Source organism: Dysidea avara, chromosome 5 (genome assembly GCF_963678975.1).
Source record: "Dysidea avara chromosome 5, odDysAvar1.4, whole genome shotgun sequence".
NCBI lineage: Eukaryota > Metazoa > Porifera > Demospongiae > Dictyoceratida > Dysideidae > Dysidea > Dysidea avara.
This window is the reverse complement of record NC_089276.1, coordinates 17,337,641-17,364,420: the sequence shown is the minus strand read 5'-3', so window position 1 is coordinate 17,364,420 and position 26,780 is coordinate 17,337,641. Positions and strand designations below refer to the sequence as shown.

Sequence of the window (26,780 nt, the reverse complement as noted above, 5' to 3'; positions counted from 1 at the left end):
TTGGTTTGTCTTTACAGATCTATGGTATGTCCTATACTAGAGTATGGTAATGTAATATGGGGACCCCACTACCTATTAGACCAAAAGAAAGTTGAAACAATTCAGTGAAGAGCAACAAAATTGATAAACAATTTGCATGATAGTGACTATGGCACAAGACTCACAGAATTAAGGTTGCTTTCACTTAATTATGGTGACATGATACTTCTATATCAGATATTTAATAATTTAGTGGATATCAATGTACATGATTTTTCACACAGTCATGCACCAGGAATTACCAGAGGACATCATTTAAAAATTTACAAGTACCATTCTTCTCGTTTGCTACGAAGTAACTTTTTTTCCCATCGTGTAGTGAATTCTTGGAACAGTTTACCACAGCATATTATTGAGGCATGCTCATCGAACGACTTCAAGTCAAAGCTGGATATGCATTGAACTAATGTTTTTCTATCATGATTTGGTGTAGAGGCTACTTTAGCCTCCTTGCCAAAAAAAAAAATAATAATAATAATGATACATAGGTTTACTAATACTAACCTAGTATCAGTGTTGGGGGTAACACATTACTTATGTAACGTGTTACATAATAATTATTACTTCTGTGGTAACTAAGTAATATAACAAAATACGCTATAAAAACAGGTAATATAACACAAGTTACTTTACTTACAAATGTAAAGCGTAATCTAAGTAATACAGTTACTATTAATAACGAGTCTAATATTATGTAATAATATTATTACAACAAGTAACAAAGTTACTAATCTCTTCAGTAATCCACTGAGTAATGCCTAGCCACAATGAAGTAATGAAGCCTACTGAATGAAGCTTATTCACCAGCTTCTTACTTATAGCCAAGATTTGCACATTGCCCAACAATGCAATCATATCACGTGATAGGGTGGTAGTTTCACATTTGACAGCTTAAGGCTGTGGACACAAAGTAATATAATATTATGTAATAATATTGTAGTTTCTTTATTTTTTGGGTAATATGTAACTGTAATGAAATAGTTCTGCTGCAAGTAATATGTAACTAGTTACTTGTAAAACGTAACTGTCCCAATGCTGCCTAGCATTAATTGGTACTCGAGTATTAGCTATCTTAAAATTCCCTAAAATGCTCACACAGACACGTTATTGACCATGTACCGATTCATCATTGAGCAAAATAAGTGTTATTACAAAGAACAATTAGGTAACAGTTCTACAGTCTGATAACATGTCCAGTAACAAGATAGGTCAATAGTACTTCCTCCTTGGCCTTTGATGGTGTTGGTCTGTCCTGTTATTCAATGGGTGAAGTCTTTTAGTTCTTGGGCATCTAGAAACTGGGTGCTTGCTCTTGCATTCCCTGTAGAAATAACCATATTTGCAGGGAACAAAGGTGCAATTATCTCCTTCCCGATGATTGAAAAGAAAGCAAAATTTATTTCCAGATTCAGATGAATAATTCTGTACAGCATGACTGGAAGAAAGGAACGTCTACGGGAATCTGTGGAGCATGTGGGCATTCAGCAGTCCTGTGTAGTTCACTTAAACAGCAGCTGCAACAGGCAATAGCTTTAGCCCATCCTGTAAAGGTTTCACTGTAAAGATCCTGATCTTTAATGCCCCAATCCAAGACTTCCTGTAAGCAGCTGAACGATGATAACTGGCATATAAATCACCCAGCTGTCACCCACAAATCTATGGTGGGCGCAATAATGATACATTGATATGCCATGAAATGGTGGAACTTGTGTGGGTACACGGAGCAGAGTACTGATACCAGTGAAGAATAACCATCTATCCAAACCAATATATCTGTAATAAGACCTCTCCTTGATAATTTGCTGGGCTGGTTTCCATAGCAATGTGACTCAGATTCATCCAGCTCCCAGTACTAGCTCTGCAATTTCCATGTATTCAAGGTTCAAAAATTTCTGTGGTGGGATGTCTTGTGGGTATTGAGATTCATGGGAAGAGCCTGTAGGTAGGATCACTGATAATGAACTCCTGGGGTGACTGTCTGACACACTGAGGTAAGTTGTCAATGGTGTCGTCATGTGAAAAGTAGGTATTGTCTGTGTCAACAGATGGTAAACTCCCCAGTCTACAGGATATGCAAGAACAAGTATGACATTCAGGGATGCATTTGAGGAGAAACATACAGATAGGATCTGGCCTATTATGCACAAAATTTTACCTATTATGCTTTTGAGCATTGCTCAAAAATTAAGCCTATTATACTCAAAATTATGCTTTCAAAATCAAGATTATGCTCTAGAACTGACTGTTTTATTAGAGTATATCAACCTTTTGTGACTGCTGTATTAGAGTAAGTGACTGTTCTATTAGAGTATTTCGGTCTTATTTCTGCAAATTGTGAATACCCAGCAAAGAAACGGTTTAATAAGTTATATTACGTGTTTTTAAACATGAAATTCACTAATAATACTATTGGCAGTGAATAAATATTTGCTTTCTTTCAGGCGCACGTATTGTAAATTTTAATGATATTTTCAAATATTGCCCCTATTAGCTGGCATTATGCTTGATGCTTTTGGTCACCTATTATACTTTAAATTATGCCAGCATAATCGACCAGTGCCGACATACAGAACATTTAATGGCGTGTGAATATTGATACTCAGTAATTTTAAGAAAATTGCAAAGGTTCATTAAGCCTGTAGGTGAAACAAACAACAAGCCTGCCAGAGTGGTAATGAACATCCCTGTGTATAATAATAGTTACTACAAACACATGTTATCCACACTTCAGGTTATGTATGATGTTAACATCTGTCATTTACCAGAAAGCCACCCTTAACTGATACCACATTTATCACATAGACACCAGGCACCTGACCACATGTAAAAAACATAACGCTGGGTATTTGCGGCAAGCCACCGGAAGGAATTCATATGTCAACACGCAAACAGGGACTTACCCAGGTTACCAGCTATTGAGGTTTGAGGCGGCGAGGATATGGTAGTTATAGAGGAGGTTCAGCTGATGCGACATATCCTGAGCATTTGTATCCCATTAGCTCTCGACAAGATGCCGGATCCATTCCTGTTGAGCCGGAGTGAAGCCGACCTTGATGTTTCCTTCCTCTGTCATGGTGAAAACAAATGCAGTACCAGGATTCTAGGAGCTCTACAACTGAACACACGCTTGTTGGTGAGAAGGTAAGATTGTCGAGCAGATGTGCTGAATACTCTAATATAAGCACACCATATATTATCCATGACCTTCCTCCATTAACTCTGGTTAATTATATTAACCTTCATTTACAGTATATACGTAGCTAAATTTGATTATTGGGCAAATAAATTATAATTTTTTATTGTAAGCTTCAAACACCATAATTATGAAGTAATTATCTACTATTATGTAACCTGTTATAGTTGACCAATTGGTTATCCATTGTAACCAGTGTATTATATAGATGAAATATTGAATGAAAGGGTTATTGCAATTTTTGTAGTAGTCAATGATCAGCTATATGTGAGTTTAATGTGGCAGCAGCTAATGGGTAATACTATAAGTATGTTATCAAGGCTCACGGTAGTGAGGCGCGCGGCCAAGAAACTACGAAGCGCACGCCCAATTAAAAGACGCGGCCACTACTGTGAATTATTTACGTGTAGGGTCGGTTTCACAATATTAGCCCTGGATTATGCAACATCTCTCAATGGGTTTGTATTGCATTGCGTAATAAAAAAAATCTTTATTCGTCGTCGTTTTCTTGCGACTTTGCTAAAATAAAAAATATAGCCGTATTTAGACATAATTCACTTTATTTCTCCACTTTGTGTTACACGTACCGTCACGTTATACCTGTCATCTTACTCATTTTTGTACCAGCCATCTAGGCCTGGCATTATCTAATTCTGGTTGGCCCTACGCGTATTTTCTCTATTCAAATTTCTAATCCCTACAATAACTTTTAAAGACACAATGTGGACACAAGCCCTAATGTCTGACAAACAAGTTGTGAAAGCGTGCAGATCCGTAAGTTCCTTAGGAAAGGCATTTTAAGCAGAATCCATTTAGTTCCACACCCATGCGAGCGTTTATAATCAGCAGAGGTCTTATAGACAAGGTGTGAAAGTGTGAACAACGTACAGACACTAGGGAAGGTGTATAAATTGTTAGTCAATACTCCATTTAGTGCCATGCACCACTTATGATACAAGAAATATTTAAATAATTTGCAAGTTGTGTGGAGTGACCAAAACTCATGTACACAGTCACAAACCATGAACCACATTCCATACAAACTTTGTTTCCCTACATTACATATATAATGAAAGCCACAACCAAGCTCCACCTTAAACTGATGGTGCTTTGTGGAAGTGTGAACTGCCGTGACAGCTAGCTACAAACAAAACAAATGAGGCAATTCTAATTGTGTATAAGATGGCTGCAAAATTCATGAAAATTTCTTGTGGTAGAGTAAACATATAACAATGCTATTACAACACATAACAAAAATTTAATAAACATCAGTTTAATTATTTCTTGGATGTCTGCATGATGACACAAGATTAAGTGAGCCCTGTAAAAGAACAAGCAGGCACTGAATTAAACATTTAAAAAAATTATATTCAAGGCTATAAGTGAATCTGGTGTACCAGAGGTAACATAAATTAATGTGTTTTGGTGCCTAAGTATGTAAACATGAACACGAGGAGACCTGTCAAACAACAAGTGGCCACCAAACAGAATGTACAACATGGTAAATATATTTTGTAGCTATACAACAGGAAATTCAGGATTGCAATTGCACCAAATCCCACTTTTAAGCTAAGTGAATACCTGATAATATTGTTCAACCCATTTAAACAATATTATCAGGTATTCACTTAGCTTAAAAGTGGGATTTGGTACAATTGCAATCCTGAATACCTGATCTTAAGTAACATTAAGTTACACTAGTGCATAAAAGTACAACTTATAAAGCAATTGCTGTGAGCTCGTGTACATATACCTTAAGTCAAAGCTGCTAATCAGACAACTGGCCAATTATCATTAGGGCTGGATTTGTGGTCACCACAACTTGCTTGGTAATCTGACAACACAAGAGACCAGTCCTATAAAACAACAAGCAAGAATTTTTTCCTGGTCAAATGTGACTTACCATGACTACATCCAACTGCTAGTACATGAACTACTATGACCAGATGGCCTGCAAAACCGACAGTGTCATTAATACGTACAATACACCAAAAAATCTGGGTTCTAGGAAAACATTAATACTATACACATAACACGTAAATTGACCTGGGTATTAGTTTGTTACCATCATGTAAGATAATACAATTATGTAGAAATTCATGACACCTTTTGACGTCACAATATTGAGCACTACAAAAAGAACATCCAATATAATTCCTCGGGCTCTGTATGTAAACTGATATGAAATTCACAATACTAATAAGGGTCCTACCTGGTCCAGAGTTAAGTATCACAACCACATCCACTGTTAGTGGGTGAATCTCACTATTGACTAGATTGCCTGTAAAAACAGATAGGTGAGCATTAAATGCAATACACTAAAATTTGTCACATTTTACACAAAATAAACATTTGGGGATTTTATTCATTTAGTTGACATTGTTACAAAGAGACCTGAATAGACAGGCATATCACGAAGTTTGCGGACATTTGCTATACTTTGTTGATAGCAAAAATGCCAGCTGGAACAGTATGTCCAATAACACATTTCAATTGAAAAATCATTAAAACTTAAATAATAATTATCGTGTACCGCCTACCTTGAGTCTGTTTAGAAACTTTCCGAATTTGCTAAGTGTAGAGCAACTCTCTGCGAGTACAATGATGCCAAAAGAAGTCCAATTCACTGAAATTTTGGCTTGTCAAACTGGCCTAAACTGACCAGGTGTAACAAATTTCCCCATACATTTTATATTGAGTGTTTTGGGGTCATGCAATGAAAGGTGTAATAACTCACGACACATGATAGATACTTCAGATTCCGAACCAGATTTGGAAATAGCAGTGAATAGCGATTAAGATGAGCTATAGTAGAAGGAAATCTAAGCTCATCATTTTAAGGTTGAAAATCACTTACTTTTTCTATGGGGAAATGAATGCTGGATATTTGGAAAGGAACGCTCTGATCTATCTCGATGTCTTGATAGTCATTATTAACCTTCACTACATTAGTGTTACAATGAAACAAAAGCACTATGAATTAGTTCCGCAGCTTAGTTTGTGAAAATTACAGTGTTCCGTGACTAAGCAAAATAATGTCTGTGCCATGTAGCAAACTTCTTCATATGTTTCACTGCACATAATTCAGTAATTTAGACCAGAACATGTGAATAGGTATACTTTTTCATACAGACATCAATATCTGACACAGATTTGCTTACTAACTTTCACCTGCAGCCAAAGTTCCAAGACTTTCGATGATGAAGTAAGTGGCAAATGATAAGATAACCACGGTTTTTTGGCAATTGATCCATACATCTTGTCAACAATCTCGCCATGAGATAATACGAGTTAGTGGAGCTACTAGTTTTCGCCTGGTGGGTCTCTAAAATAGCATAAATTCGGTTAATCAGTGTGTCTCGATGTTTATCTAATCTTCGATCTAATCAGTTTCGTTAACCTCCACTCCAGACTCTTATTCTTTCATACTTCAGCAATGGTGTACAGCCTCTGCATTAAAGTACACCTCACCATGAAATGAAATCCAGTTACAATAAGACTTAATGTAGATTACTCAGCCTCGTTACTTCTCTCTCATGCTCCTTCTTGGACTGCCATTTTAAACAACATTAGTTTAGAAACCACATATCACGTGTGTCTGCTTGGGTGTTACAGGGACATTCCAAGGGGATAGTTATAAAAACTGGAACCGAAACGGGAAACAAAACGAAACGAAATCAGCCTGCAGTCTAGTGGAGGACAATCACTATATTATGCACAGTTACACTATAATATATACACGCACTTAGTCTACCTGTTTATGCATCAAGCAAGACTCCAGGTGGAAGGTTTCTCTGCATGGCGCTTATCGATTAGAGATATTAAACGCCTGCTCCTATCTAGTCTCATGGCGCCCGACCCTAAAAAGAGGGTCTGGTGAATCTCCGTACAAAAAGTTTGAGCTCTGGAATGTTTGTTAGATGACGTTTTATGTGTTACATAAGTGCGCTGTTTACGTCACAACATTCATTCAACCAGATCCGCTTACATCATCACCAAACTAATAGCGCTACTTTATTTGTGACTGTCTCTGGGAAAACCGGTCTTATCGCCTATTTAAAAGTATTGAGAAATGCCGGTTTTAAATATTCAGTGTGTTGTAGCTGGCCAATAGTGGTAACTACCCATACCAAATTTTCACACGTTTCACAACCATTTCTTACCTTCCTGATCATCCACTGAAGAAGTAGTCAACAGCTAAGTTTCCTGCCATTTTAGATAGTTTTTAAACCGAGGTTGTCTGTATCAGGCGAGCTTCAGAAGGGTGGGAGGCGGGGGCCCTGGAAGGCAGGCAAGATAGTGTTCAAAAATTGAAAAGAAACGTGCTGGGATGAATTACGACAAGTTATAGGCCATTCAGGAGTCAGAACTGCATATATTATAGTGTAACTGTGTATAATATAGTGATTGTCCTCCACTAGACTGTAGGCTGATTTCGTTTCGTTTCGATTTCGGTTTTTATAACTATACACTCCAAGGGACTTCCCCTAAATAGATCACATGATAATTGCCAGTCTTGTGTGGTACTTGTCCTTAGTCATGGCTCAGCAATGCGGTATGTGTGTACTATAGCCTAGCTATAGGATTGTTTTTGTGCTGCTAATTTTTTTGTGTGATGATGATGGTCACATGATCGCATAGAACACGTGATGATAGGGCAAATGCATGCCGGCCGCTATGCCTATGGCATTAACTGGCTTAATCTATAGCTACTCTATTATGTTGCTGATACGTCAGGGACACCAGAGTAAGGTGAAAGTGGTAGCTAGGGCTAAGTCAACTGGTCTATATAGTCTGGGCCTCTCTGGGGCATATATATACTCTCTCAGAAAATTTTAGCTAAGTATAGTACTTAAACTTTTAGTCCTTCAGTGGCCAAATTCGCTTCATCAAGTTTGAAAGTTTGTTTAATTCCAGTCAAAAAGGCTCGGATCTCAATGCACTGGTTGTATCTACTGTACCAGCTCTGATACCCTATATATACATTGTCCAAAAGATGGTTAGTGTCCCATATTAAAATGAACTCTTGTTATATACTTGCATGGACTCTTGATAATAATGACTATTATGTATTTAGAATTTCGGTTGTGTATACATAGTATTCTTTCATCTGCCGGTATAAATTACTATTCCATGCACTATAAGGCCTGGAAAATGTAAGGTTCTAGCTCCACACTAAGAATCAAATTATATAATGTTCAACACAATTATAAGATAATTTCCAGAGCAGAGTTCATGGTTATTGTATCAGCAGAGTTTTGAATATTAATTAGGATATTTTATTTAAGTATATTTTGACTGTTCCTCCTATAATTATTGTTCAATTATCTGATATCTTGTTGGTTTCCCTTCATCCTCTTTACTGATCCCTCTTTATTGATTCTATTTGACTAGAAAATCTGTATACCTTGTCAATCCAGTTATAATAGTTGATCTAAATATGGTGATGATGCAGTTATTGAGATGAGGAAATGCATAGTGTTTCCCTACAGTTCCACAACACACACAAACACTTGAAATGTAATCTGAGACTTACGTGTATATAGCTGCAGTGAACTAAGTAAGATCGCTATAGCTGCTGGTAAATATTGCATCGTATTACCATCCATCAGTGCTTGTGCAATAAATTGTCTGTATTATGAATTCAGTCAAAATTATACATAGTTATAGCTGTGTAGTAATTTATTAGGCACCCAGTTAACGTTTAAGTTTAGGCATAAGATACCCGAAGTATTTACCACTGATATATTTTTTAAATAATATTATAAAAAAAGATAAATATACTCTAATAGAACAGTCAATAGCCAGTTGTGTAGTAATTGTGATTTATAATTAGGCACTTGCTAATTATGAGCATAATCTAAAGCATTTACCACAGATATGAGATATTGTAAATAGTAAATTAATGCCATAGTAAACATAGATCTATAAAACAGTCTGTCTATTCTACACTGTAAATTCATACTTCCAAATTTACATGCAGTGTGAACAGTCTGTAATGTGCATGCCTTTGTCAAACAAGGTGACAGGTGCACATGTTTGACTCTCCAACATAATAATATTATTGCCAATTTCCAAATATCAGTCATCTTAATGTTACCATTTAAACAATTTTGTTGTTCCCCCAGTGAGACTATCACTATAACAAAATGAGTGATATCCACCCCCAAAAACACCTTCGCTGTACAAAAAGGCGCGTCCAAGAAACTACAAGTATCTGTAATCCATGCAATGTAATTAACAGCTCAGTTGTAGGGAAAGACTTCATGAAAGTAAAAATAACTGGTAACTTAAAGAGCTGATATCTGGAGAGGCCAAGAATCAATCTTAATCCAACTACTTATACTACAAATTTTTAATCCAAGCAAGAACACCTTGCATTGGCTGTAAAAAAAAGTCCACCCATGAAAGTAACTGGCGATTGAAATAGCTGATATCTGAAGAGGCCAAGAGTGAATGCTGATATACAACCAATTGGAATTAACAAAAAGTTTAACATTGAACCTTTATCTTTCAACTGTGTTCTACATTCACTCTTGCTGCATCATAAATTGATTTCTTTTAAGTCTAATTGGCTGGTAATTTGGCCGCCCTTTTTTGCTCTATACACTGAATATTAAAAAAGGCGGCCAAATTACCAGCCAATTAGACTTAAAAGAAATCAGTTTATGATGCAGCAAGAGTGAATGTAGAACACAGCTGAAAGATAAAGGTTCAATGTTAAACTTTTTGTTAATTCCAATTAGTTGTATATCAGCATTCATTCTTGGCCTCTTCAGATATCAGCTATTTCAATTGCCAGTTACTTTCATGGGTGGACTTTTTTTACAGCCAATGTAAGATGTTCTTGCATGGATTAAAAAATTGTAGTATAAGTAGTTGGATTAAGATTGATTCTTGGCCGCTCCAGATATCAGCTCTTTAAATTACCAGTTATTTTTACTTTCATGAAGTCCTTCCCTACAACTGAGCTGTTAATTACACTGCATGGATTACAGATACTTGTAGTTTCTTGGACGCGCCTTTTTTTACAGCGAAGGTGTTTTTGGGGATGGTCATATATACTGTACAGATAAATACTACATGTAGTTATGTTGCATTTTGTATGTAGGAAGCAACTATTATTTGGGTTTTTTCAAGAACTTTAATGGTGGCAGGCCATCCATTATAATAATGACCACTGAATCACAACCAGTGTCCTATTCCATTGAGATTCCAGGAATAGGATATTATCACAGTGGAACTATCACTGCTAGCAATGAGGACATTGTGAATCTTCCTAGTAGTGTAGAAGTGTTATCACATAATGATCAGAATAAAGGAATTTACCTTAAAGCCAGTAGTGAGCGAGTGACTGTAATTGGTCAAAGTGTGGTATCTACATCTACCAGTGTTGATACCTTTCTTGCTCTGTTTAATGCAATACTGTGTGCTCCTGAGTATATGTATTATGGGATGACTGTAGCTATGGGATATGAAAACCGCTATTACAGTTCAGTACTAATAGTTGGTACAGAGAACAACACAATGATGAAGTTGACAGTCACACAACCAGTCACCATTAAAGTTGATGATACTTATACTAATCTCATTAGTGATAGACAATATTCATTTGTGATCAACAGGTTACAAACAGTGTATGTTAGATCATTGGAGGACTTGACTGGTACTAAAATTGTTACTAACAAGCCAGTGTCTGTGTTTAGTGGTCATCAAATGGGTGTTGACTTTGAACATCACATAGAACAAGTTCCACCCACCACATTATGGGGTAGAGTATATTATACTGTACCATTAGCCACCAGAAGGTCATATACTATTAAAGTACTGGCAGCATATGACTCCACTAATGTTGATATTTACTGTAATAATTCAAGGAGATCTTATGCTATCAATGAAGGGGAGTTTGTTAATAGGTCATTATCACTTCAAGAATATTGTGTAATTCAATCAAATAAAAAAACATTTGTTGCACAGTTTGCTCTCGACCAGTCTGATGGTGGTACTGGTGATCCAATGATGACAGTTATTCCAGCCACAAATCATTACACTAATAATGTCATCTTCACTACCTTACGTAACCATAAGTCATCAAGTTACAGACACTATGTTAACATTATAGTACTGGCACAGTATTATCAACCTGACATGATCCACTTGATATCAGGAGGAGTGAAAAAGTTACTAGACACACAGGAATGGGTACCGATTAAAGTTAACAATGTCATTGAAGCATATGCTACAAAAGTGTCTATATCAGAGGGTGTGGTTGAAATCGTTCATACTAATACATCAGCTCTGATGACAACAATAGTGTATGGGTTTACTAAGAGTGAAGGGTATGGTAATCCTGGAGGACTAGCTTACCAAGCAGGTTAGTTTTGCAATAGCCATAATAATTATACCACATATTCATTAAGGTTGTAGTTGCACCTTTCCCACTATTACTACTCATCCATCAAGTCATGTAATCAGGTTATCAGCTAACAAGCACAACCTGTCACTAACTTGTGAGGCAGATGGAGCAACATCATATAATTGGGAAAGACAGAGTGGTAGTATTCCATCTGGTGCCATTGGAGTGAACACTAATACTCTCACTATCATTAACCTACAACCAGAAGATGCTGGTAACTACCGATGTGTGGCCACTAATGATTGTGGAACAAATTACTCTAATTACGCTGCATTTAGTGTAAGAGGTAAGGAAACTTTGTGCCTTACAATTATTTTAGTGATATACAGTAAAGTGTCCAGTACTACCATAATCACAAAGCAAATTACCACATTCACATGTTTTGATACTGGTTATAATGTCTGTTATAAGTGGACAATTGGATTATTTCCTAGTGAAGTGACTAGTATAAACACCAATCAGTGGTGGATCTAGATGGGTTTATGTGGTTACAACAGAAACCCCCATTTAAGTTTAGTTCAGTGGCAGTCTATAACTAGCTTCATGATTGTTTGTATTGACAATTTGTCATAGCAAACAACTATATATCACTTTATTTCAGTAACATACATACAAATGCACTTAATTAACACCATTTATAGCTATTAAACCCTCAGCAACAATTTGTTTTTCATCCCCCAAAATTATCAAGATACTCTAATAGAGCAGTCACATAACTAATCTAATAGAGCAATCATAGCTACATCTAAATCACAATGCTCATAGTTAGCTATAGTATTTACTGTTTAAAGTATTGGATTTATTGTAATTGTGTTAACTAAAAGTAGCCTAAAATTTAATCTCAAAGCTTCTAGAACCTCAAAATTTTCTGGAGAAATGCCCTCAGATGCTTTATTTTTCAGTTATATCAACTTTCAGAAACCCCCTTTTAAAATCCTAGATCATCTAATGCCAATACTCTGGTGATTCCAGTTGTAAGATTTACAGGCTAGGACTGTTATAATAATACAATAAACATCGCCAACCTGTTTACAGTTGAAGCGATGGTTACTAAGTCTGGTTTTCCAGCATTTGAGCAAGTGCGCATGTGCATACAGACATGAGGTCACTGTTTCAATGCATAAAAAGTAGCAATGCACCACTCCAACCTATACTAGCTATTTAAAAATTTTTAAATATAAAAGGAAGTAGGTATTGATATAATAATTATACATGCTACAAAAAGTAAGGAATCAAGCTAAAAAATGATACAACTGAAATGAGAAACAATCCATGCAATAAAAAGTAAGGGAACAAGATTAGATGACTACTTGCTAAAATGAGACACACTTTAATCCCTACTTTGGCTAATTTGATGGTCTCATTTCAAGATGCTAGCCAAAAGTAGGCATTAAAGTGTGTCTCATTTTAGCAAGTGGTCAGTTTCCTTAGTTTTTATTGCATGGATCATTTCCTAGTTCAGCTGTATCATTTTTGAGCTTGTTTCCTTACTTTTTGTAGCATTTTATAATTAGTACATCAATCCCTACTTCCTTTCACTTTTTAAAGTTTTTTAAAAGCTAGTTTGTTTACTTTTATGTGTAGCTACATGTAGCTAGCTATATTATACTTTTTGTTTTCCACATAGTATAAATCAATGGTGCATTCTAGACCTGACCTACAGGGGGCCAAGTAGGGAACAGCATGTATGGCTGTATATTATAAAGTAGAATTTTGGGGGGTGGGGGGTCTGGGGGGGTGCAACCCCCAAAAGCTACAGGATTTTTGCACTTTGATGGCTTCACAACAGCCTAAAATTGTGACCATATTTTACAAAACCGATCCAAATCGCACATCAGACAAAATCAAACTATAACCACCAGTGGATAGCTACACTATCGTACTAGTAGTTTTGACACTCAGTACCACTCAAACTACTCGAAGCTTGTTTCAACAAACGTCTTTTCTGAGTGGTGTGTAGAGCCCGAATGGTGGTTTTAGGCCTTGTGCAGGACCTGGCTTGGCAAGAATCAGTGGTTTACTGGTGGATAGCTTGATAATGTTGGCCAGACGTTTTTCTGTGGATTTTGCTACATATCAGCCACTAAGGAGCCAGCACAGCCCTGAAATCTCGTCTCTGGACTCCAATCATGGTCTGCCTCCATTTTGAGGTCTAACCCTTGCCCACCCCACAACCCCCACCCTCCATCCCTTTGTGAGCACTCGTGATACTACATCGCTCATCCAACTGCTCAGATTTTCTATCGGGAAACTCTACGAGCAGCTACAAGTACTGGAAGTGGTCTGAAAGGTAACAGATTGATGCATCTTTAGTGTAAATTTCATATGTATGCTTGCTATCCTTGGAGAGTTATGCTGGCTTGAATTCTTTAAAACCGTTTAACTTGAAACTTCTAATGTGCGATTTGGATCGTTTTACCAAAATGTGGTCACAATTTATGCTAAAAACATGAAAATGCTAAAAATAACGATGCTAATCTGTACTGCAACATTTCCCCAAGATTTTTAAAATGTTAATTTTCAGCAGGGGGGCCATGCCCCCCATTCCTTAGAATTGCCCATGGTATAAATAGCACTTGAAGCAGCTATTTATTACCTTCCTGCACAATAAGTGCCTCTAAAATAATTATCATTTTGTCTTTTATAGCTATTACAGCAACTGTTAAAAACTTCAGCTGAATTTCTAATGTGCTAAATGTTGATGATTAAACAGTAAAACATCGCTGAAGAATCGAGCATTAAGAGTGAAACCCAAATTTTTGGAATATTTCCATTGAATATACTTTACTGTCTGTATGGGGTATGTAGAGCCACGCCCACTTGTCAGAATTGTACCAGCTGTGCTCTGTGGGCATACATGCATGTAGGTAACTAACTTCTGGAAATTCTGTAGCTACATTTAAACTTACATGAAGCCACCCCCACTTGATAATAATTATGTACGTGGAGCCACACCCACTTGATAATACGTAGTAACTCACTTCTTGCAGACAATTTTTTTATAGTGTTAAAAAATGTAGGGCTGAATAGTGGAACTTGTGGACTTTTAATCTAGCTCTTGGGGCGTGCCTCTGTTTTAATTAAACAGGGTCAGATCCGGGTCCCATCCAGATTACTATTCAGGTCAGTGGGTCAAACGGGTCAACAGTACTGATCAACTTACAATGATGATGAGGAGTACTTGAGCACTAAAGTATTGGCTTTGGATGATTGGAATGCATAGATGGAGAGTGATGAAGATGACGAGATTCTGAACTTAGATGGCTGGGATACCACTGTGACTGACGATATAGATGCATAACAACAGTTGCAACACATAGTAGTAACAAGTGTATTAAGTATTTGTGACCGGGCCTGCGATAACAGGGCATGTGGGCACAAACCACACTGCGTCACTCTACAGGTCATATCTCAGCGCTGGAACAAAATATTTGTATTTTGTTACTTGCATCATAGAGCCAATTAAATTCTTACTAGATGCTCAAAATTGCATTACCATAACATAATGGTACAAAAAGTTATGAGTGATGAACGTTTGAAAAAGTAGGCAAAAATCATGTGCCCACATGCCCTATGTTCGCAGGCCCAGTCACATTTATCTGTACGTTTATGAATCCTTCTTGCATACATGTAGTATGTCGTGAAACAACAAACTTTTACAGAATATTATGGTCAATATTAATTGATTTCACTACTAATTGAGTTGTAGCAGTCTTTGGTCAGTGGATTATTGTCATCATACAGTACATACCTAAATAGAAAATATTTTACAGTAATGCAGTGTAATCAAATTTGCAATGTACTGCATATAAATAAGCCACACACAATAATGCACTATTATGCAGTAAAAAATGTATCTGGACAATATTATAAAGTGCTGATCACTTATAGGTCTGTCCAGTCATATGTCTGAACATCAGATTTTACTGTTTCGATGCCTGTACATATAGGAAAATCACGAGTGCCCATGTTACAGCTAATATTAAACACTTCCATTTTAGGCTGATAGCCTTGATGCCAATATGAATGTAACCACTGGATTCATTTTATATGCATACCTGATAGATTCGATTATGGCTAGGCAGCAATTAATGGTGTAGCTACTACAATTGTTATAATAAATGGATGAGTCCTATGTATATCATAGAAAGTCGAGTAGGGAAAATTTTGGGAAACTTACAAGTGTTTTAATGCTTTTGCGTTGTTTAAACACTATTCACGATGTATAATAAAAGACCCAAAGCGGTAAGCTTTGTTATAGAGTAGTTAACTTGTTTCATCCATAATGTGCAGGGGCGTAGGGAGGGGGGGTTCCGGGGGGTTCAGGAACCCCCCCTGTAAAATTTAGACTTCTGCAAGCAGGATCCTAACACACCATTTAGTGTGGCAGGACAAAATGAGTCAGCAATATAGTGTAATGGCACAGCACAACAATTGATAAAACTTACATTCATCTCTCAGGGAAGGATTTACAGAGGTAACATGAGCCCTCTTCAAAACTTGTTAAAAAGATCGATATACTCTAATAGAGCAGTCAGGTATACTCTAATAGAACATGCATGTAAATACCCATGTCCATAATATTCAGACATTCCAACATTAAATGCAAAACTTAGCATGACCTTATACTGCTATAGCTTTGGTGTGCAGTGTTTAAAGATACAGAGCTCCAGTAATTTATCACTTGTGTTATGCAAAATGAATTCATGCTATGCATATTTGTATAGCTGTTATATTGTTTTGATTGTCATTTGTATCAGTGGATTCATGGCTTCTATACCACAGTGAGATATAACCATCACTTACAGATTACTATATGTGTCTCTATATGTTATGCTGTCTGTTTCCACTATAGGTGACTTTATCTAGTACTACCTTCATCCCAGGGGCACTTAATGCATCATAATTAATGTACTTTTTGCATAAAATATAGCAATTTGCTGAGTTTTGATTTATTAAAATATTAGACTACAACAAGTTTGATACTGAAATTTGATTGGCTGAAAACGTGGTCTCTAAATCTCGTAGAGCCACGGTCATGTCCAATAGAGACCACGCTCTGAGGCGATACGAAACACGATAATTACGCGCCTGTAACATTGGCAACGCATGGGCATTTAAATGGCTAGTAACAGCCGTACTGAATTAGAGGGAGGTGTAATGGGCTTGTTTGTAGTAATCAACACTACATTACTTGCTTACAAGCAGCTGTCGAGGCACAACAACAGCAACAATGAGTTGTAGTCCACTCGCTGAGTCCAGTACTTCGATACATAGCACGCGCCTGTAACATTGGCAACGCATGGGCGTTTAAACGGGTAGCAACAGCCACGCTGAGGTCCCGCCATGTCGGGAGGTGTAGAGGGCTTGTTTCTAGTAATTAGCCATACATTTCCTATTTACAAGCAGCTGTCAACTCAAGGTACAATAACGAGTTGTAGTCTAAATAAGTTAGACGTCAAGAACCACTGGGTTCTACGGGATTTAGAAAACCCTCAGGCCCTTAGTAGCGCCCTCGCTGCGCTCAGGCGCTACAGCCCAGGGCCTTCGAGTTTTCTAAATCCCGTAGAACCCTGGTTCTTGACGTCTAACTATTATTTAAAAGTCTCTCAGCGGCTGGGGGCTGCGCCCCCACACCCCTGCTTCTAGTAACTCAATGCTGGTGCTGGAACCCCCCTTCAAAAAATCCTGGCTACACCCCTGATGTGAGTGTGTCCACATTCAAAAATGTGCCGAAACACTTGTGAATGCACTGTAATACCAGTTCTCACCTTTAAGTAACATTTCCCAATAGAGTTGTACTGAATCAGATATGGTTTTTTTTGGCATGTACCGATACCAGGTATTGATGCCACCAAAAGAAGCTGATAGTTGATCTGCTATTTGCATTATAGTTTTAAGCAAATAAAAGTGTACATTTACCTACTCTACAATGACATGTGCATGTATTCATTGCTATACTCTTCCTGTGGTGGTATACAAGTCAGGTTTCTATTGTAAAATATCAGACAATTAAGCACCCATAAACATTTTTATGCATACTCCAATGAAGCCGTAAATGAATATTTCTGCATTACTCCGCATTGTGATGGCTTGTGAGAAAGCTGGTACAGCAAATTTCCTTGGTTATCCTGTGATTCTTCTTTTCAAAGTTACTCTATAACTGCTTCATTTGTAAAGACTTTAATAAGCTTTCCAGCAACAAACACCACAATCACATGTATTTATTGGCTTCTCATAGCATAGTGTTTGTTGCAGAGTGAACAATAAGCCACTGGCACTAAAGAGCCGCACGGATAATGTAGAAAACCAATGCATAATCCATTTATGTACAAACTATTGCTGCTGTATAAATATCGGTAGTGATATACTGTAGGTCCTCCTGCTGTTCTGTACCGATACCAATACTGGTAAAAATTACCATATCGGTGGCCAATATTTTAACCGATCCGATTATCGGTACACCTCTATTTCCCAACTTGTAGAATGGCAAGGATACTAAAATGCCTTTATTTGAGTGCTTCTTGTGACAGCACTTCAATTTGAGGTAATCATCACGTGAGCATTGATTTATTCCCACAATCAATTTTGGTCTGAGCTTGTATAAAATAGAGGGCGGTACCACTACCTCATCCACATCAAGGCCATGCTTGCTTTGATAAAGGTGGCTTGCTCTTTTAGAAGTGCAACCATTTTCCCAGGATACAACTTCATGGATATACTTTTTTCATGATTATTACCTGGAAGCACTTATAACAGTGTTAAACGATCATTACCAAGTCGCATTTTGATGTCCTGTGTCTCAATGTTACATATTTTGTGCTAAATAAATTGAGCCATTGATGGTGGAGTCATACTCATACGTGACTGTAATTTTATTCATGACCATAACATTACTCATAATTATAGTGAATACCTGTCAGTATAACAATGTTAAACCATCACTATAAAGTGGCATTTCGATGTCTTGTGTCTCCTTGCTTACTGTAAAAACCCACAATTGAACTTTTCATAAGGTCATGTTGTTACGCGTACATTTGAACTCTTAGCACAGCAATGCCTTGTCATTATTCTTATGTTATTTCCAGTGCCCACTATCAAAATTTACATATTACAATATAAATACACTCGTAAAGCATGCCAGCAGTTTCCCAAACGTGTAGGTGATTAACCCACGTGGAACATATGTGACCGGATTTGCAAAAAGGGGTCTTCCACACACATTCAATTCTATGAACTCAGAAGTCCGTAACTCAGTATTCAAGAAACACATTAACCTGAAACTGTTTCCATCCACTACGCTATGTTGATGCTCACTTGTGACTAAATTTCAGTTCAATAGCCTTTTCCAATCAGAAGTTATGAGTCATCAAAGTTGATAAATTGAATGTGTGTGGAAGACCCCTTTTCATAAACCCGGTCACATATTAGTTATACCACTGGCACTTGTACTTTGCCTGATATATACACACTCGCACTCGGCCCTGTGGCCCTCATGATTATGTGCATATATCAGGCAAAGCACTCATGCCGATGGTATAACTATAATGATTATAGCTACCATCACAGTGATTCAGAATGTCTATTCAATCAAAATTGTTCAATCTCAGAAGGGTGAATTTTCAAAATTTCTTGTGGGGGAAACCTCTTAGTTAGAGCATGCTTTGCATGCTGGAACTGCAAATCCTAGAAGTATACCCCTGTTTTATACCTGAAACCCCTTAGAAATTTTCTTAATTTTCCACCGGTGTAATTTCAAAAACTATGGTACAATGTAAAAGTATCTAAAAGTTTGCAGCAGAGTCCTAGCTACATGCATATCTGGCTATTATTACTGCACAACACACATAACTCCTCTCAATATAAATTGTGTGCTTATATATGTATTTTATGCAGGGGAAGAGTTTTATTTGAGTTTTTATAAAAATGTTGGTGGTACTGGAAACCCATCCATTATAATAATGACCACTGAATCACAACCAGTGTCCTATTCCATTGAGATTCCAGGAATACGATATTATTACAATGGAACTGTCACTGCTAACAATGAGGACATTGTGGATCTTCCTGGTAGTGTAGTAGTGTTATCACATGATGATCAGGATAAGGGGATTTACCTTAAGACCAGTAGTGATAGAGTGGCAGTGATTGGTCAAAATGTGGAAAAAGCTAGTAGTGACACCTATTTTGCTTTATCCATTTCACATTTATGTATTAAAGAATATGTGTATTATGGCATGTCAGCACCTAGGACTACAGTACATAATATCCATTACTATAGTTCAATACTGATAGTTGGTACAGAGAACAACACAATGATGAAGTTGACAGTCCCACAACCAGTCACCATTAAAGTTGATGATACTGATACTATTCTCACTAGTGGTAGACAATATTCATTTGTGATAAACAGGTTACAAACAGTGTATGTTAGATCATTGGAGGACTTGACTGGAACCAAAATTGTTACTAACAAACCAGTATCTGTGTTTAGTGGTCATGAATGTGGCAATGTACCATGGAATGTTGCACATTGTGATTACCTAATAGAGCAAGTACCACCTACCACATTATGGGGTAGAGTATATTATACTGCACCATTAGCCACCAGAAGGTCATATACTATGAAAGTACTGGCAGCATATAACTCCACTATTGCTGATATTTTCTGTAGTGATGATTCAAGGAGATCTTATACTATCAATGAAGGGGAATTTGTTAACATTTTATTGAAGTCTCAAGAGTATTGTGCAATTCAGTCAAACAAAGAAGTATTAGTTTTTCAGTTTAGCCATGGACGACAAGAGGATAGCAAGGGTGATCCGATGATGACACTTGTACCTGCTACCATTCACTACTTAAATAAGTTTATTTTCTCTACAATTCATAATTCAGATGACTCAAATTACAAACACTTTGTTAACATCATAGTGGTGGAACAGTATTATCAACCTAACATGATCTACTTGATATCAGGAGGAGTAAACAAGTCACTAGACACACAGGAATGGATACCAATTAAAGTTAACAATGTCATTGAAGCGTATGCTACAATAGTGACTATATCAGAGGATGTGGTTGAAATCATCCATACTAATACATCAGCTCTGATGACAACAATAGTGTATGGGTTTGTTTTAAAACAGAGTTATGGTCATCCTGGAGTATTAAAAGGTTTGTTTGCATTCTCGTTTTTGTGCCATAGTAGAACTGTTTAAATATTTGTTTTTAAGGGCATGCTTGCTACATACCAATTATTACTACTCATCCATCAAGTCATGTAATCAGGTTGTCCACTAACAACCACAACTTGTCACTAACGTGTGAGGCAGATGGAGCAACATCATATAATTGGGAAAGACAGAGTGGTAGTATTCCATCTGGTGCCATTGGAGTGAACACTAATACTCTCACTATCATTAACCTACAACCAGAAGATGCTGGTAACTACCGATGTGTGGCTACTAATAATTATGGAACAAATTACTCTAACTACGCTGCAATTAGTGTAAGAGGTAAGGAAACGTTGTGCCTTACAATTATTTTAGTGATATACAGTAAAGTGTCCAGTACTACCATAATCACAAAGCAAATTACCACATTCACATGTTTTGATACTGGTTATAATGTCTGTTATAAATGGACAATTGGATTATTTCTTAGTGAAGTGACTAATATAAACACCAATCAGTGGTGGATCTAGATGGGTTTATGTGGTTACAACAGAAACCCCCATTAAAGTTTAGTTCAGTGGCAGTCTATAACTAGCTTCATGATTGTTTGTATTGACAATTTGTCATAGCAAACAACTATATATCACTTTATTTCAGTAACATACATGCAAATGCACTTAATTAACACCATTTATAGCTATCAAACCCTCAGCGACAGTTTGTTTTTATCCCCCAAAATTATCAAGATACTCTAATAGAGCAGTCACATAACTATTCTAATAGAGCAATCATAGCTACACCTAAATCACAATGCCCATAGTTAGCTATAGTATTTACTGTTTAAAGTATTGGATTTATTGTATTTGTGTTAACTAAAAGTAGCCTAAAATTTAATCTCAAAGCTTCTAGAATCTCAAAATTTTCTGGAGAAATGCCCTCAGATGCTTTATTTTTCAGTTATATCAACTTTCAGAAACCCCCTTTTAAAATCCTAGATCAACTACTGCCAATACTCTGGTGATTCCAGTTGTAAGATTTACAGCCTAGGACTGTTATAATAATGCAATAAACATCGCTAACCTATTTACAGTTGAAGCGATGGTTACTAAGTCCGGTTTTCCAGCATTTGAGCAAGTGCGCATGTGCATACAGACATGAGGTCACTGTTTCAATGCATAAAAAGTAGCAATGCACCACTCCAACCTATACTAGCTATTTAAAAAATTTTAAATATAAAAGGAAGTAGGTATTGATATAATAATTATACGTGCTACAAAAAGTAAGGAATCAAGCTAAAAAATGATACAACTGAAATGAGAAACAATCCATGCAATAAAAAGTAAGGGAACAAGATTAGATGACTACTTGCTAAAATGAGACACACTTTAATCCCTACTTTGGCTAATTTGATGGTCTCATTTCAAGATGCTAGCCAAAAGTAGGCATTAAAGTGTGTCTCATTTTAGCAAGTGGTCAGTTTCCTTAGTTTTTATTGCATGGATCATTTCCTATTTCAGCTGTATCATTTTTGAGCTTGTTTCCTTACTTTTTGTAGCATTTTATAATTAGTACATCAGTCCCTACTTCCTTTCACTTTTTAAAGTTTTTAAAAGCTAGTTTGTTTACTTTTATGTGTAGCTACAGGTAGCTAGCTATATTATACTTTTTGTTTTCCACATAGTATAAATCAGTGGTGCATTCTAGACCTGACCTACAGAGGGCCAAGTAGGGAACAGCATGTATGGCTGTATATTATAAAGTAGAATTTTGAAGGGTCTGGGGTGGTGCAACCCCCAGAAGCTACAGGATTTTTGCACTTTGATGGCTTCATAACAGCCTAAAATTGTGAGCATATTTTACAAAGCCGATCCAAATCACACATCAGGCAAAATCAAACTAAAACCACCAGTGGATAGCTACACTATCGTACTAGTAGTTTTGACACTCAGTACCACTCAAACTACTCGAGGCTTGTTTCAACAAACGTCTTTTCTGAGTGGTGTGTAGAGCCCGAATGGTGGTTTTAGGCCTTGTGCAGGACCTGGCTTGGCAAGAATCAGTGGTTTACTGGTGGATAGCTTGATAATGTTGGCCAGACATTTTTCTGTGGATTTTGCTACATATCAGCCACTAAGGAGCGAGCACAGCCCTGAAATCTCATCTCTTGACTCCAATCATGGTCTGCCTCTATTTTGAGGTCTAACCCTTTCCCACCCCACAACCCCCACCCTCCATCCCTTTGTGAGCACTTGCGATACTACATCGCTCATCCAACTGCTCAGATTTTCTATCGGGAAACTCTACGAGCAGCTACAAGTACTGGAAGTGGTCTGAAAGGTAACAGATTGATGCATCTTTAGTGTAAATTTCATATGTATGCTTGCTATCCTTGGAGAGTTATGCTGGCTTGAATTCTTTAAAACCGTTTAACTCGAAACTTCTAATGTGCGATTTGGATCGTTTTGCCTAAATGTGGTTAACAATTTATGCTAAAAACATGAAAATGCTAAAAATAATGATGCTAATCTGTACTGCAACTGTTCCCCAAGATTTTTAAAATGTTAATTTTCAGCAGGGGGCCATGCCCCCCATTCCTTAGAATTGCCCATGGTATAAATATCACTTGAAGCAGCTATTTATTACCTTCCTGCACAATAAGTGCCTCTAAAATAATTATCATTTTGTCTTTTATAGCTATTACAGCAACTGTTAAAAACTTCAGCTGAATTTCTAATGTGCTAAATGTTGATGATTAAACAGTAAAACATTGCTGAAGAATCCAGCATTAAGAGTGAAACCTTCATTTTTAGAAGTCTGGATCCAGAGGTGGATCTGCCCCTCAAAGGCATTATTTGCTAGCTACCTCACAAAAACTAAACTGGTAAGACTATATACCGACTACCCAGCATTAATAAATGCTAGAGACAACTTGGCTACTACACCCATTCACCCTCTTTTTACGCACATGTACAATCATGTGTTTGGATAGTGGTGTGTTCTGTAACCATAGACCTTATGCGTTGTGGTGTGCGAAAATTAGTTTTCCATATACGCTCAGGATCTATCCGAAATATTAAAATTAATGCTAAAACTATGAAATGGTGATGAAGTGGCATGGGTGTTTCAACTATTTCACATTTCTTACTAACTAAGATGAGAAAGCAACTCAGTAATAAGGTAGGAGTTCTGTGAAACAGTTATGTACAGTAATAATCCTATAGCACATCGCAAATGGTGGTTTTGGGCAAGTTACTTAACTTACTTTGTACCATCATTGATTATCAGCCAGTACCAGAGCACTCAAGTCTTTAAGGATAAATAAATTAAAAATGGGATAGTGTTTCAAGTTTGTTCAGTAGTATAATAAGGCCACCGCTAAGTTGAGCTTTCAGGTACAGCCTCATGGCTAAAAAATACACTCCCAACTGAACGCAATAACATACCCAGTACTGTATAATAAATAAACGTTGTACAGACCTCCTGTCTTGTTAGTAAGTCACTTTCTCACCTAATTTGTCAAGAACGTGAGACAGCTGAAACACCCGTGCTACTCCGTCGCCACTTTCTAATAATTGGTATTGCGGATAGATCCTAAGCGTATATGGAAAATAATTTTTGCACACCCCAATAATGCATAAGGTCTAATAAGCACCACAACTACTAATTATCCTTTGAGAAGAACAAAGAAGCAAATGAATGATGAAAGCAAACAGCATGGTGCAGTAGACAGAGTGTAATTGGAACAAGAGATTTGTGAATCCACCTTCATTATCTTGGCTGTCTGAAATTTCTGGAACTGTACACCTAGCACCAAGGGTCCCAAAAATGTCGTCGATGACTATGGAAATTCAACTAAAGGATAAAAGTAAGAAGCGCTATGGTGGCCCCCCAACTGTTATGACCATGGATGAAGAGAGGGAAATTTATCGTAGCTGCCAGGTCTTACAACAGTTTGGGTTTCCTCTGAATGTAGATACAGTTGGTATCATAGTTCAAGACTACTTGAATAACATCAAGAGACTGAATCCTTTTGCAAACTCCATACCAGGCCGGAATTGGTGGGAAAGATTCTTGCGGAGGTGGCCAGAGCTGGTGAAACATAAACCACAACATCTTCCCAAGTGCAGGGCCCTTGGTGGACGAGCCGAGGTAAAAAATTATTTGCAGCATAATTCTAAAATTGTAATTGCATAATAATAACATACATACACAAAATGAACTATATTTAGTTCATAGTCTACAACAATGCATGGCCAAGAGCCCTGCAGTTGTGTTTATACAAAAGTTATGCATTTTGGACTTTTGAAAAGGCACCTCTTTAATTAATAAGGTTACACTTAAAAGGCAGTTCACATTGACAGGTGCAACTTCTTTCTAACAACAATCGTGGACTCTATAGGAAGAAACACGAGAATACGTAAATTCACGAAGTTACCCCAAACGAGTTTTTTTTACACCACCAGATGTTTAGTGCTATATCTCTTCAGCAATAAGCTCAAATCTCTTGTAAGTTGGTATGCTGAGAGTACATATGTACGTGCTAAACATAACAAACTTTGGTTAAAATCGATTCAGTAGATCGAAAGTTATAAACGAAAGCAAAGTATTCATGAAGTTACCCCCACCTACCTTACATTTAATTTTTACGAAGTAAAATTACAGAAAATAACACCGTTTTTCAAACAGCGCATCATAACTTCCGCATACTCCAGTTTACGGAGATGTGGTTGCATTTATCAGAATCATTGATAAATTGCATATCAAGTGATGTGCAAGATTTTGTATAGCAACCAATGGGCAAGAGAGGAGAGAGCCTTGTACGGAGAATTTATGCATCAAGGTACTGTGAAAAATCCTTGTTTTTTATATGTTTTGTGATGTATTAAACCATTCATTTGGGTGGATTCTTAATCTGTATGATTCAACTCATCAAATGAAACAAAGTTTAGCGAATTTGAGTAACGGCAACCCACTGCACTTTAGAGGTTTGCGTACTGAGGTAACGAATTTCTCCTATAGAAAATTGTATGGAGCATACATTGTGGTGGAGTCAACTGTTAACAACTGCCACTATGAAAGTGTTGCAACAGAAATTCAAATGCCATTGTATAGAGAAATTCATGGGCCTTGTTTTTATGTACGGTTTGTCAGACAAATTATGGATTCTAATGAGAGCACTTTTGCCTTATTTGTATATAGTGCAAATACATGTATTTTCTATTAGGCAAGAAACAATGGCAGTTCAAAAAATTTTAAACTGATCACTGAGACCAAGCTAAAGCTATAAAAAGGACATGAAGTAGTATTTAGGCTGTTTTATTTAATACATATATCATAAGAATTAAGGTTAAAATTTAGTGCTTTGTAAAACTTTCCAAATGTTACAATTTCCATTAGCCTTTTTGATATGCTAACTGTGCAATAGTGCATGAGAGACCGGTTATCCCTGTTCCCCTTCACTTAAGGGCATGGCTGCTACTGGATATGTGCAGGAGTTCAACTGAAGTTACAGAGCACTTAGAATGTGATGCCATTGACGTTTATATATCAAACTGCCATGTGGCAGTGAGAGGGTTATTAGCAAAACTGGCAGTTACTGGTATGACTTGATGTTGTTACAGGGGTGTAGCTACACCCAGGCCTACCCGGGAACAGGCCTGGGTAATCACTGCCGATGCCCAGGCTGCAAGCATAATAAACTGCGGCACCCACCCTGGCACGGATCTACTGAAATGAACAATACATACTTGCTCTTTTTTGCACATCTGTGACACTTTGAGCAGCTGCTATCAAAAGAGATCACCTATTCTGAAGATCCCTTCATCAATTAAGTAAAGTTCTATATAATGCATAGCATCATGTGATCACATTTTGAAATCTGAGTGGTTGCAGATTAAGCACACACAATTTTGATGAACTTTCTTAGTTGAAACAGTACTGGATGTAATGGTAGACGGAT

General features: G+C 37.0%; 1 protein-coding gene across 1 annotated transcript in view; it reads left to right on the top strand.

Moving 5' to 3' along the window:
• The window catches only part of LOC136255566 (uncharacterized), a 382,542-nt gene that overhangs the window by 325,751 nt on the left and 30,011 nt on the right, over positions 1 to 26,780 (top strand). The window contains exons 10-13 of the mRNA XM_066048359.1: positions 10,344 to 11,606; positions 11,653 to 11,934; positions 19,545 to 20,822; positions 20,882 to 21,163. Of these exons, the coding sequence (XP_065904431.1) occupies positions 10,344 to 11,606; positions 11,653 to 11,934; positions 19,545 to 20,822; positions 20,882 to 21,163 (3,105 nt within the window). The remainder of the gene's footprint in view (positions 1 to 10,343; positions 11,607 to 11,652; positions 11,935 to 19,544; positions 20,823 to 20,881; positions 21,164 to 26,780) is intronic.